The 15,479-nt window shown below is 41.2% G+C and overlaps 1 protein-coding gene across 3 annotated transcripts in view; it reads right to left on the reverse strand.

The window, feature by feature from the left end:
- LOC134225652 (uncharacterized) overlaps positions 1 to 15,479 on the reverse strand; it is a 312,634-nt gene that overhangs the window by 58,860 nt on the left and 238,295 nt on the right. Inside the window, exon 2 of one of the 3 annotated variants that reach the window (XM_062705908.1) lies at positions 4,901 to 5,173. The exons of the other annotated variants lie outside the window; for them this stretch is intronic. Within the exon in view, the coding sequence (XP_062561892.1) occupies positions 4,901 to 5,173 (273 nt within the window). The remainder of the gene's footprint in view (positions 1 to 4,900; positions 5,174 to 15,479) is intronic. 3 annotated transcript variants of the gene reach the window in all.

Below are 15,479 nucleotides of genomic sequence, written 5' to 3' on the forward strand. Positions count from 1 at the left end.
TTGCGGTACATACTGCGTAGTTGGCCTGGCTATATGAGAAGAAAAATGACGGAATTCAGAAACCGTCATTTTCCAGGATGCTTTCAAGTATTGGCTACGCAAGTATGAGATTAGATTAGATTAGATTAGATAATTCCTGAGAGATATATTGATGCAATTTTTAGAATTCCCTTTTTGAAAGAATTTCTTAAATAATTTCCGGAGGACTTTCCCTGGAGGAATTTTCAAAGAAATATCTGGAGAAATTTCTACTTGAATTCCTGAAGGATTTTTTGATGAAATGTCTGGAGTAATTTCTGGATAAACTTGCGCAGGAATTCCTGAAGGTATTTCCTGAAGAGAAACATGGCTGGTTGGTAATTCTCAAATAATTTAAGGAATTGAAAGAAACATTGAATCTAATTCGTAGCAGCTTATTACCAGACTAAAGCCGTAGTGGCCTGTGCAATACATAAAAGTCTTCTCCATTTAGCTCGGTCCATGGCTGCACTAGGGGACAGCAGGGACTATGTCCAAGAGCTTGACGATCCCTTCCAGGCCATCTGCGAGTTATGTCGCTTGCCTAGGATGTGGTGGAGTTTGACAGTGGGCTCTGTTAAACCTCTATAAAAAAGCTGCATGCATCCGCAAGTAGGCTACGCCAAAGCGACCATGTGCCGCACAAGCCCAAGTCCTGGTGTTAGATAGGACGCTAAACAGCCTTGACACGACGGCCTTCAGACGAGACAGGAGGATTGTGCAGGCCCAATAAGCCGCCTTTAAAAACAAACCATTACGAACGACATAGAAGATAATACGACTCGATACAATGGGCAACGATCTAGGCGGCGAATAAAGAATCACGATTGGAAGCTTGGAACGTGGAACTGCAAGTCGCTAGGCTTCGCAGGTTGAGACAGGATAATCTACGATGAATTACATCCCCGCAACTTCGACGTCGTAGCGCTGCAGGAAATCTGCTGGACAGGACAGAAAGTGTGGAAAAGCGGGCATCGAGCGGCTAGCTTCTACCAAAGCTGTGGCACCACCAACGAGCTGGGAACCGGTTTCATAGTGCTGGGAAAGATGGGCCAATGCGTGATTGGGAGACATCCAATAAACGCAAGAATGTGCAAGCCGATTCTTCAACTATAGCATCATCAACATGCATAGCCCACACGAAGGGAGACCCGACGACAAGCGTTCTATGCACAGCTGGAGCAGACATACGATGGATGCCCACTGCGGGACGTCAAAATCGTCATCGGTGACATGAACGCTCAGGTAAGATGGGAGGAAATGTATAGACTGGTCATCGGACCGGATAGTCTGCATACCGCATCGAACGACAACAGCCAACGATGCATAAACTTTGCAGCCTCCCGCGAAATGGTAATCCGAAGCACTTTCTTCCCCCGCAAGAATATCCACAAGGCCACATGGAGATCACCTAACCAAGAAACGGAAAACCAAATCGACCACGTTCTAATCGACGGTAAATTCTTCTCCGACATCACGAACGTCTGCACTTACCGCAGTGCGAATATTGAATCCGACCACTACCTCGTTGCAGTATGCCTGCGCTCAAAACTCTCGACGGTGTACAACACACGTCGAAGTCGGACGCCGCGGCTTAACATTGGGCGGCTACAAGACGGTAGACTAGCCCAAGACTACGCGCAGCAGCTGGAAGTGGCACTCCCAACGGAAGAGCACCTAGGCGCAGCATCTCGTGAAGATGGCTGGAGAGATACTCGATCCGCCATTGGAAGAACCGCAACCGCTGCAATAGGCACGATGGCCCCGGATCAGAGAAACGACTGGGAAGACGGTGAATGTGAGCAGTTAGTAGAAGAGAAGAATGCAGCATGGGTGAGATTGCTGCAACACTGCACGAGGGCGAACGAGGCACGATACAAACGGGCGCGGAACAGACAAAACTCGATTTTCCGGAGGAAACAGCGCCAGCAGGAAGATCGAGACCGTGAAGAGACGGAGCAACTGTACCGCGCTAATAACACACGAAAGTTCTACGAGAAGTTGAACCGTTCACGTAAGGGCCACGTGCCACAGCCTGATATGTGTAAGGACATAAACGGGAACCTTCTTACGAACGAGCGTGAGGTGATCCAAAGGTGGCGGCAGCACTACGAAGAGCACCTGAATGGCGATGTGGCAGACGAAGATGGCGGTATGGTGATGGACCTGGGGGAACGCGCGCAGGACATAATTCTACCGGCTCCGGATCTCCAGGAAATCCAGGAGGAGATTGGCCGGCTGAAGAACAACAAAGCCCCTGGGGTTGACCAACTACCAGGAGAGCTATTTAAACACGGTGGTGAGGCACTGGCTAGAGCGCTGCACTGGGTCATTACCAAGGTTTGGGAGGAGGAAGTTTTGCCGCAGGAGTGGATGGAAGGTGTCGTGTGTCCCATCTACAAAAAGGGCGATAAGCTGGATTGTAGCAACTACCGCGCAATCACATTGCTGAACGCCGCCTACAAGGTACTCTCCCAAATTATGCCGTCGACTAGCACCAACTGCAAGGGAATTCGTGGGGCAGTACCAGGCGGGTTTTATGGGCGAAAGCGCCACCACGGACCAGGTGTTCGCCATTCGCCAAGTACTGCAGAAATGCCGCGAATACAACGTGCCCACACATCATCTATTCATCGACTTCAAAGCCGCATATGATACAATCGATCGGGACCAACTATGGCAGCTAATGCACGAAAACGGATTTCCGTATAAACTGACACGATTGATCAAAGCCACGATAGATCGGGTGATGTGCGTAGTTCGAGTTCCAGGGGCATTCTCGAGTCCCTTCGAAACCCGCGGAGGGTTACGGCAAGGTGATGGTCTTTCGTGTCTGCTATTCAACATCGCTTTGGAAGGGGTAATACGAAGAGCAGGGATTAACACGAGTGGTACAATTTTCAATAAGTCCGTCCAGCTATTTGGCTTCGCCGACGACATATATATTATGGCACGTAACGTTGAGAAGAAGCCTATATCAGACTGAAGAGGGAAGCCAAGCGGATCGGACTAGTCATCAACACGTCGAAGACGAAGTACATGATAGGAAGAGGTTCAAGTGAAGACAATGTGAGCCACCCACCGCGAGTTGGCATCGGTGGTTACGAAATCGAGGTGGTAGAAGAATTTGTGTACTTGGGCTCACTGGTGACTGCCGAAAATGATACCAGCAGAGAAATTCGGAGACGCATAGTGGCTGGAAATCGTACATACTTTGGACTCCGCAAGACGCTCCGATCGAATAGAGTTCGTCGCCGTACCAAACTGACAATCTACAAAACGCTCATTAGACCAGTAGTCCTCTACGGACACGAGACCTGGACGATGCTCGTGGAGGACCAACGCGCACTGGGAGTTTTCGAACGGAAAGTGCTGCATACCATCTATGGTGGATGCAGACGGTACATGGAGGAGGCGAATGAACCACGAGTTGCACCAGCTGTTGGGAGAACCATCCATCGTTCACACCGCGAAAATCGGACGACTGCGGTGGGCCGGGCACGTAGCCAGAATGTCGGACAGTAATCCGGTGAAAATGGTTCTCGACAACGATCCGACGGGAATAAGAAGGCGAGGTGCACAGCGGGCAAGGTGGATCGATCAGGTGGAGGACGATTTGCGGACCCTCCGCAAACTGCGTGGTTGGCGAAGTGCAGCCATGGACCGAGCTGAATGGAGAAGACTTTTATGTATTGCACATGCCACTCTGGCCTTAGTCTGGTAATAATAATGGCCGTTGTCGTTCGATACGGTATGCAGACTATCCGGTCCGATGACCGATCTATACATTTCCTCCCTTCAGCCTTGGTCGATCTGGTAGATACCGTGGGCTGAACTCGAGAACTTTTCGGAGAACCTTGAGCATCTCGTATTCCTGAAATGAATCACTGGCTTGGCGTTCAGGATAACTAAACTGGATTGAATTTTCAGCATTATAAAACAATGCGGTATAGGATTCAAATACTTCAGATTTATTTGCATGCTCCCAGAAGTGAAATCTTCCCAAGGTTACGGATATCTGGGTCTTCAGGGTATAGTCACACTTGACCTGGGATATTTTTCCAGTAAAGCCAACATCCTGATGAATAACTTTGCTGAAAAAAGTGGGGACCTAGCTCTCTTCTGTGATTTTACGTAGCCAATATAAAACGCTGCGCATATATGACCCAATGACCCATCCGTCCCGAAAAGGTTATGTCAAATCTGACTTTTTTTTTCTTACCACAAGTCGTTAAATATACGAAAGGAGATGGTTGAATTGGCCATGAGGAAATTTTCTGCTTGACCTTATGAAGTACAGTGAAGAAAAATTTAGTAATTGAAATCAGAATTTTCTCATGAGATTGTTGGCTTTCCGATATTTTCGAAAACAAATCCCTATCTTGTACTGCATGGAGTACAAGATAAGCATTTATTTTCGAAAATATCGTTCTACTTATACATATTGGATATATATGTTTTCCCAATCACAAATAAAAGTCCGATATTATGAAACGATATTAATGTTAAATGTTTGAATTATTTCTCAATTTTATTTTGAGCCGCCCTAGTTTACATATGCCAAATTATCACGTAACCACGGGGGTGGCGATTTTCCCAAACGATTGTCATCACCATAATCATAAAAAGTGTTGTCCGTCATCATAACCAAAAGGTCCGGGACGTTTGTTAGTTTTTTGTAAGCTAAAACAAACTCAACTTATACGGCTTTCAGACTGTTATCGTTATCATGAGTGCGAGCACACACCATTAGTAGTTATTAGCAGAATCGCAACGGGTCGGATCGTTAGTCGGAGCGGGAACGTTTAGTTTGGCCTGTTGCGAACTCGTGCAGGTTAGTCGGTATGGCTGGGAGTGCGCTATTAATCGCAATTATTCAAACCTTGCCTGGCGGTAGCAGCGGCATGATCAACCTTCCGTCCGGGGGACAGCCGTAGCATCGATGGCACACCCGTCGCTGGCGGCAGTCTCAGCCGGTGGTCCACGAAGGGCGGTTGCGTGGTGGGTACATCCACAATCATACCATTGGGGGCCAGGGCAGCTGCCGTGGAGGCGGTGCCAGTGGGGGCGGAGGTGATGGAGGTGGAGGCTAGACTCACGGGTGGTGGTGTTTGTGGGGGAAACTGAAAACCCGAGATGGGAGTGCAGCGAAGCTCTGCGGAAAATAACATCCGATTTTGTAGTAGAGGGCCGTTTACATACACACTTGGGGCGTTGGGGGTTAGAGTGGATCAAAGGTTGAACCGCTATCGCGGCCTGGAAGATTTACAAAATTCGAACCACTCTAACCTCGCAACAGTTATGGGGATTTGATATGGGATACTAGCTATAGGGATATCAGCGGAGGGGGTCGTCACACACATTTTGGATCGCAGCGGCAACAGTAGCAACGTGAGGACTCTCATGGCATTTAGACTAGGATGTCGGTTGGTTGTTTCCTCAGATTACGCTCGTATATGGGTCGAACGAACACCCATGAGCAGGCTTGTAAAATGTCATCTGCATGTCATTTGACTAATTTGTTCATAACTTTCTTTAGAAGCAAAATTTCTTCCATAATTTTGAATGTACTCATAACGCTTGAGTAGGGTTATATTTTTGTCCAAGGGTACATTGCTTTAAGTATAACATCAAAGGCTGGAGAGTGAAAACTCTCCAAAATGTCACGTGTCATTTGACATAATGTCATTTGAATGACATTTTGCCTCCCACGCCCCAGATTACATATTTACAGCAAAGTCTCGTTAGACAAAGTTGTAGGCCCATTTAACCGCTATAAGTTCGTCATACAGCATGAATTGATAGCTGCCTTCTGAAAAAAGTTCTGGGAAAATTATACAAACGAATGCAAATGACATTTTACAACACTGCCCATGGGCATGGTATTAGGTATGGGCGGGTAAACATCAGTATCGATATAATCGTAGAGGGTAAATGTAGGCGGATGGAACGAACGGCTGACCGTCCTCTGATCGGTTTGTGAATAGTAATTTTGTGATGGAAATTTCGCTCACACATGAGATAACCGGAACAAATCGAACATGGTGTGTTTCTTTCTGCGTGAAGAGGACGTTTTAAATTTGAATATTTAATTTGTCTTTGATGTTTTGGGTTGAGGATATTGAGAGAGTTCGTGAACCAAAAAATGATGTATTTAATATGTTTGATAGAAATTTATTTTTGTTCGTTAAGAAATTGAAACTAGTGTACAAAATCTGTAATCGATATTTCCGGTTTTATTCTGAAATTGGATTTTAATATATGTACATATTTATATAAAATAGAAGATGCAATGGGTACTAAAAGTTCATCTGCATATTCAAATTCTTCGTCGAATTCACATGAATGTTATTCAAAATTTCTACTTATTTATGGTAAATCACAAGGTTCCGGCAGCAAATGCAGAGAGTAACTAACTAAAACGCCATCAATGAGCTTCATTAGCATTCGTCGACAATAAACAGAAACCAACCAGCTTTGAGCCGCCGCGACGGTCGAGTGTTATATCGCGTGTCGATCTCATGGCTTTACTAACCTTAACTACGATTATAATTTATGGACCGAGTGTGAAATCAATGCTTGCCGTGAAGCATAACCGTAGCAGTCGATAGTTGAATGCAAATTTGGAAAATCACTTCCCAAACCGTCCCTCATACTACAAGCAAATGTAGGTGAAGTTTAGTTGTAGTTGTTGTACCGATGAGGTTGAAGCAAATTCTATTATTTTTTCGATCTAACTAAACGTTTAGCGATACTGTGATTGAAAACATAGCAGAATTCGTTGTTTCTGCAAACAGGAAAGCGGAATAATAATTTGATTCGTGCATCAGTATGCAATATGATTGTTTGCTGATTTCATTTAATTCCCAAACTGGAATGATGTTGTTTTGGCTAATACGCTTTATTTAAATGTTGGTGTAACATAGTATAGTAACATGATACCTAAGCAAAAGTACAAAATGTTTGATTGGAAAGGATGTATTGTCAGCCCCAATGCATAACTGGGGACGAGTTTAAACGAACTAGTCATGCAGCTCGAGGATGTGTTTGCAATAAAAAAGATGTGATTATTTGATATACGTTATTAAAGATGACTTTAAATCAAAAATATATATTACTTTCGGGTGCAACAGCTTGAAACAACTTGTCAACACCATTGTGTACAACCGCCGGCGTTTTCACTCCCCGTAGGTTCCTACAACCAAACAGAAAATGAAAGTTCTCGTGCTCTAACACGGAGATGATGGAGACGCATGGTAATTTATATCGTCATTATGCTTCCAACTATTAGCAGTTGCATGGGTAGCATGAAAAAGTGAGGAAATTCATTGCGTGCGCTCGTTGAACCGAACGCTGAAAATGGCTATAATTTTCTCACCAAGGTAATGGCGCGTCATTATTTTTTCTTACCCAGCGGCATCATATTACTGTAATTAAATTAAGATGTTTGTTTAAAATTAATCAGGCCTCTACAATTACGATAATGAACACTCATGTGATTGACTTATCAGTGCTAGATGCTTATGAATGAAAAGTGATTGCAAGCGTAAAGATACGATACGGGGCCGCTTATTAAAACTGCGTAGACATTTGTTGGTGATTTTCAACCTCCATATTCATTTCTAGCCGCAGACCTGAGCAGATTTTAAATAAATGAATGCACTGATTTTATGAAACACGCAAACTGCAAAAAAACAACTTTGAAAATAAACCTAACGTCTAATATTATTTTGGGAAACTGTTGGTGAGGACATATTTCGTGCAAAAAGAACTTCTATTCTGTGTTCTTCATTCTTTGAAAATATAACTTCTAAGTTCATCTTTTCAACGTTATTGTTACTTCAAATGTTATTCTTTTTAAAATAAGTTGAAAATATATTTTCGATTTTAAGATTCTTGTTAGACAAAAGCTCTCCGGTGCGCGATCAAATAAAAAGCGGACTAATGTCAACACGTATGGGGCCCTCCTTAGCCGTGCGGTAAGACGCGTGGCTACAAAGCAAGACCATGCTGAGGGTGGCTGGGTTCCTTTCCCGGCGCCGGTCTAGGTAATTTTCGGTTTGGAAATTGTCTCGACTTCCCTGGGCATGAAAGTATCATCGTGTTAGCCTCATGATAAACGAATGTAAAAATGGTAACATGGCTTAGAAACCTCGCAGTTAATAACTATGGAAGTGCTTAATGAACACTAAGCTGCGAGGCGGCTCTGTCCCAATGGGGGATGTAATGCCAATAAGAAGAAGAAGAATGTCAACACAATGCAATCATGTTTATGCTTCACTAGCAGACCCGACGAACTTCGTTTCGCCTAAAATTGATTTATTTTGATTCTGATTAGTTTTCGAGTTATGCAGAAATTTCTGTTTCATTTGTATGGGAGCCCCTCTTTCCTGAAGGGGAGGAGCTTCGAACCACCACAGAAATATTTCTTCCCTTCTAAAACCTCCACATGCCAGATTTGGTTCCATTTGCTTGATTAATTCTCGAGTTATGAAGAAATTACTGTTTCGTTTGTAAGGAAGCGCTTTTCAAAGCAGGGAGGGGTCTTGAACCGTATTAAGAACCCTCCCCAAAAACCTCTACATACGAAATTTCACGCTGATCGGTTCAGTAGTTTCCAAGTCTATACGGTTCAGACAGACGGAAATTCATTTTTATGTATATAGATTTTCACTTTTCGTAGGATCGATACATGAACAACATTGGCGATTGCCAAACCATTTCAATACACCGATGCGAGTTTTAAAAAAAATCATTTATTTCAACAGTTTGAAGTAGATCTTGTTAACCCTTTCAGCCCCACGGGGTCATATATAACCCCACAGAAAAATGGGTGTATAAAATCGCACGATGGATGAAACTGAACACTCTGTTCAGCAAAATTGCTTGAAATTAACTCCCCTATCAAGGAAAAATATCAGACATGGGCGATCAAGGCCCTACGACAACCTAGAACGTCTTGAAAACGGTGAATTTACGAATGAGAAAATTTTAGGTGTATTGGCAGCGGTTTGTATCGTATTGTAGCGTATCCATATAGTTACTGTGATGTACAAAAAAATTATTTTTAAGTTTCTTGGACGTCCTAGGCCATCCAAACATTCCTTGAGTTTAGGACGTGAAATCCACGACTGCAAGAAAATCGTTTTTCAGTACTGACAGCTTCAATATGCATTCAATTATATCCATTACACCTCCCGGGAGGACAAAGGATATCGTAGGATAATTTTGAGATATTCTGGGCAATCTAAACTGTCCTTGAGTTCGGGACTTGAGATCTACAGTTGCTCAAAAGCTCTTTTCGGTACTCAAAGCTTTAATATCCGTTCAGTTATATCCTAATATAACTAAATAATTTCCAACACCGACCGTTCAATTTCGTATTCAGCCACTCACAAGTCGCTCTGACAGGCTGCTCAGTTCGCGCCTTACCGTATGACTGTGAGTGGCCCATTTAAACGCGTGGTGATTTTTTTTTTCAATTTGCTGGGTGAGTGTGTACATTTTGCTGTGGTAAATTTCATCTTCGAGGCGCAGTGGGTGATGTAAGTTCTGTTGTTTACTTTTCTGCCTCTCCGGGAATGTGAGGTTGATTTCAAAGCAGGAAGAAAATAAAAACATGATATAAAAAACATCATCTTCATCCAGTGCTGCCGAAAATTTACAACCATGGTGCCGACATATTGGAACTTTAAGTGACGGAAACCGAGAGTAACCATTAGCACTATATTTTATCTTTTTGGCAATATGAAGCTAAATAAGCCAGGCTCTATAAGTCAGTATAAAGCACTGTGACAGCGTTATAGTCGCACGAACGTATTTTTTTTAAATGCTTGCGGTTAGCTGGAAAATGTACTTCTGTGCCTGTTGATCGCATGTTTTGAACTCAAAGACGGTTTTGATGACCCAGGATATCCCAAAATCATCTAAGCATGTCCCTTGACTTTAAGGAATGTATTATGGATATGGATGAATACATATCAGACATGCTTGAATACATATCCAAGTTTCTAGTGACGAAAAAAACTAAAACGGTGGCCGTAGATCGCAAGTTTGGAACTTAAGGACACTTTGGATGACCTAGGATATCCCAAAACCATGCCTCCTGATCTTCATAAATATGTAATGAATATGGTTGAATACATATCCAAGCTTGTAGCGACGAAAAAAATATATATCTAAGCTTGAATCAACGAAAAAAGCCAAAGTGGGGGCTGAAGATTGCAAGTTCTGAACTCAAGAACAGTTTGGATATGGACATAGCTTGGACATAGTTGGATACGAATCCAAGCTTGGAGCGACGAAAAAAGTTACAGTGGTGGTTGTAGATCGCAAGTTCTGACTTCAAGGATAGTTTGGATGACCCAGGATATCCCAAAACCATCTAACTATGTCTCTTGATTTTCACAAATATATTATGGATATAGTTGAATACATATCCAAGCTTGAAACGACGAAAAAAGCTAGAGTGGTGGCTGTAGATAGCTAGTTCGGAACTCATGAACGGTTTGGATGACCCGAGATATCCTAAAACCATCTTACCATGTCTAATGGTCTTCTGGAGTATGTTATACACATGTTTGTATACATATTCAAGCTTTTAGTGGCGAAAAAATCTAGTTTCGTGGTTGTAGATTGTAAGATCTGTACTCACGGACAGTTTGGATGACCCAGGATATCCCAAAACCATGTCTTTTGATCTATAGGAATATGTTATGGACATGGTTGAATACATATTCAAGCTTAGAGTGACGAAAAAATCTCGCATTGTAACTGTTGATCGAAGTTCCGGACTCAAGGACAGTTAGGATGATCTAGTTCATCCGAAAAAAGTATGTTCCATCTTGTTTTGTCAGTTCTCCATTATAAATAACGAAAACAAATGTAACATATCAAATTTACTGCGTAAAAACGCTTAAAAAAATTTGAGCCTGTAAGGGTTAAGGTTCCCCCAAACACACGCGATGCGGCAGTCGCGACTCGATTCTATCGCTTGGCGACAGCGATTCTGTCGCCGTTTGTATGGAAGCGTGAATAGAGCATTGCTTGCAGCGACCCAACGATAGAATCGATTGATAAGAAAAAGGTTCCGAATTTTGAAGAGTCTATTCTGGTTAAACACGATTTTTTTCTTTTCAGGCCTTATAGTTTGAACGACCGATTCAAGCTTCAATTTAATTACTTAAAAATAACAACTTCTGCATTTCTCGACCAATTGTGACAATCGACCCTTCAAAACAATCATTCAGGTCTTTAGTTTCTCGAAATGGGATAATGGTTTTGGATTGGTCATTTGGTTTCGGAGATATTCCGTGGTGTACTGCGTTAGGTTTTTTTCACCCTTGGGATCACTTACTTAGGACTTTTGTGAGGCATCGTGCGTCATGTTAAACTTCATGATAACAACAACAACAAGTTCAATTGAGACCAAGATGAATACACTACTAGGTGCTCTAATCTGCCAAGTTTATGGAAAAGAGAAAGGCGGGAGGGAAAAATTCATTCTCAGTGCAAAACAAAAACAAACCAAATCGTGAATTTGGCAGATTGGAACACCTAGTGATGTATTCATCTTGATTCTGACAGCTTTTAACCATTTTTTATCATTTATAAATCCTTGCATGCGATATCTCAAACTTCATAAATTTGCAAAACGACATCAATGGAGCTTATTTTGGGTAATTTTGGACAAGTTTGACATTTCCCGGAATCTTCCGGAATATTGCCTCCGAGAAAATGGTCATTATTGATCATTTTTCGACATGTCAAACTTCATGATTTTGCAAAACAAGATCACCGGAGCTAATTTTGGGGGATTTTGGACAAGTTTGACATGTCCCGCAATCTTCCGAAATTGTTCCTCGGGAAAGATTTCGGGACATGTCGAATGATGTTTCATGATGATTTGGAAAGTTATACAAAACTATTCTTTTCGTAAATATGCCCTCTATCCCTTTCGTCTACAACACTTCCACTCGGTCAAATGTCGCCTTCGTTAGACAGAGAATATGTGTTCAAAGTTTGGTGGATATCGGTCATGGGGTGCAAAAATTACACCGCGTGGATCGAAAACTAAACAATACTCCTCCCCCAGAACAGCCCTTCCCATTTTCCAACGACTCTCCCATCCTTTCTAAAGTATACCCCAATTCCCATACCCTCCTCCTTTTTCAATGATCAGTCCACCACCTCTATCGCCGTCCACAAAATCATCTACCTAGCGGTGATGGTGCCTTTCTAGTGAATTGTAGAATGTAATGAGAAAACACGTGAGAAAGGTACAAATGGCACAGGTACACAGAGAAATCCCAGTTTTATTGTATGATATAAGTTATCATATAAAAACCAATTCATTCGTAGATAAAGCACAGATTCGCTATATACGAACTAAAGTAGAAACGATATAGGTGCATATGAATTTTGATATAGGATTTCGCTGACTTCAGAAGCACAATATTACGATCTGACATAATAAGAAAAAAAAAGTTCATCAACACTAAGTCTCGAACTTTGGATCTGCAGGCGGGTATTCTACCACAGTACCACACTGGTCATCTTAAAGTAGAATGGTTTTGTGTACAAGATAACCTGTGTAATTTTGTATCTTTGTAACTTCTTAATGCTGTTGTATGTCATTGAAACTGAAATTGTTTCAACAGTCACTACGGTCCAGGATACAGATTTACGCGGAAAGATGCATTTCACGCCAAAACTATATTTTTTAGAAAAAACTGTTGTTCTACAAATTGTTCGAAAATTGTTGAAGGCCATCATTATGGTGCTACCAAAAAATAGGTTGGCCCATCATATAAAAACAACTAGAATTTTTTTTTATTTCTCTGAATATTTACATATTATTCTCTACAAAGTTGTAGCGCAGCTTATTCCAATCAATTTCGCTAAAAAAAACTTTTTCTGTAGCTCTTAAGTTGGCTGATTTAGAGCAATTTTACCTAATTGGATTAGGGTGTACCTCAAAAAACAGTATTTTTGATCTACTTTTTTTGTTTTAGATTTCTCGAAAAAGTCGTCTTAAGGTGACTTTAAGAGCTCAAAAAATTGCTCAATATGCTCAATATCTTTTCCCGATCAAAAGTTATAATCGTTTTTTTTTTGTCAAAATTATATATTTTTCATAAATTGATATCTCTGGTTAGGGCAGACCAAAAAATATGTTTACACGGCATTTGAAAGAGAAATTCATATTCTTTATTATGTCAAAAAATTGGGGATATGTTATTTTTTTTATCTCAAGTTTTACCAATTTTACTAAAATCATGTTTTTTAAATAAGGAACTCCGGGGCAAGTGAAAATACGGGGTAAGTGGGTACTATGGCTGCCGATTAATCGGTGAACGTTTTTAATGGTAACAATGTTCTAGAAAGATGAAGCAGAATTATCAACGAATTCACCTGACACAAGAAAATTTGAAATCAAAACCCTTTGCGGCACCATACTAATGGTATTGTTATATCATGACTTTAAACCAGCGGCAAAATCCATTACTTTTATTTTAATTCCATGGATTTTAGGGTTTTTAGTACCGACCCCTTTTGGCGAGTCCCGGTACTACGGTACTGAACCCCTCAGTACCGGGAGTACCGGGAAAATACCGGTACTGGAAGATTTTTTTTTCGAAAATCATTAAAATCAATAAAAAGTCAGGATTTAGGGAAGATCCATTAATTACGTAACGCAAAAATTGGGCATTTTCAACCCCCCCTCCCCCCTATGTCACACTTTTTGTATGAAACGTCTGAAAATTTTGTGTGGATCGTCACACTTTGGCCAACCCCCCCTCCCCCCTCAAAGCGTTACGTAATTTGTGGACGCTCCCTTAATGGTAACGATTCAAACTTTATTCATTGCTTTGTATGTATTCAACACTTGTTTTGGGGCTTGTCCTTATCCTTGAAATATGCTTTCAAAACGCACAGCATTTTTAATGTTTCGTCAGACATACGGGATCGTATTTTAGAAGCAAAGCTTCCAGAAACAGAGAAAGCTCTTTCTGAGTATACTGAAGTAGGGCGAACTGTTGCTAGTGAATCATGAAGCATTGACAAGTTTTTTCCTTTCAGCTTTTTCTGAGTCGTTTGAAATTAACTCTTGTCTTACAATCTTTACGAATCCTGGTGCAGTAATCGAACTTACAGGAACAAGCGGGGAAGATTTGGAAAAATACCGATGAAGTGTGACGATTTTTTTGGGATGTGATGATGTCGTTGCGGTTTGATTGTCTTGAGGTACGTCATCGGACGCCTGACGTTTGTCTTAATTGATTGTCGCTGTCGTCACTGGCGAAACACCTTTTGCTGGCAAGAATAGGGCACTAAATGTCAACGAAGGAAAAATGAGTACGTTTTGACAGATAGGAAGCCAACATGTTTGGGGACGATAACAAAGGGAACCGCAGCGACAATCGTCCTCTATAGTTTATTACCTAAGTAAAAAAAAATATCTTTCTTACTAGCTGCTGCATTCAAATAATGTGGTTTTAACCATCGGAAGTTTTAACCAAAACTTTTTCCTTAGTACCGAAAATACCGGTACTTTCATTAAGCTAGTACCGGTATTTCGGTACCGAAAATTGGTCGGTACTCCCGGGAATTCCGGTACCGGTACTCCCGGTACTAAAACCCTAATGGATTTCCAACAAAATAGTCGTTTCTAAATTCATCATTGATGTGGAAAGTGAATATTTTGAGCAATTTAATAACTGTGTGACACCAAAAACGATTTAAAAGTTTTGATTAAAGCCAAAATCTGCCATTTTCAATTTCCCTTGATTTTTAACATACATGGGGCAAGTGGGACATATTTGAACAACATTTTCGATAGAGCCATTTTACCTGTTTTTAGATTGTTGTCTAGTGAAAAATAACTTCGACACTCATATATCATATGGATCTGAATCAAATGCAGTTGATATCGTTGGTTTAGTTGTTAAGAAGTAGTGTACAGTTGGTTTACCAAATGTGTATTTTACTTTCTGAAAATATCTCCCTCATAGGAAAGAGCAATGGGTATAACTATGCAATATTTTCCGTTTACAGTGCAAACAATCTATTTATTCCACAATAGATAGGCTTTGTCTTGTGTTTTGTTATTTTTAAACTTCGCATCAGATTAACAGATTTTTAGATGATTAAAGTGCTTAAAACATAAATTGGCAATTTCGTTCTATTACAAATTTACAACACCGCCTTAATAAAAACGTTCCTTTTGAAGTTCTCATTTATCAGGGTTTGCAGAAATCGCTCTCAATAGATAACGAACAACGATAAAAGAGAGGCAAAAACTGTTCCGAATCATAAAAAGCCATGATAACAAATTTATGAAGCTTGTATACAGTTGCGAAAAAACAGAATCGGATAGGCAGCATCCAAATGTCTGACCTCCATCCATGTTTTGAAATACTACGACTCAGAAATTACATGAACATTATATCTACATTCTT

The sequence above is a fragment of the Armigeres subalbatus genome, chromosome 3 (genome assembly GCF_024139115.2).
Source record: "Armigeres subalbatus isolate Guangzhou_Male chromosome 3, GZ_Asu_2, whole genome shotgun sequence".
Lineage (NCBI taxonomy): Eukaryota > Metazoa > Arthropoda > Insecta > Diptera > Culicidae > Armigeres > Armigeres subalbatus.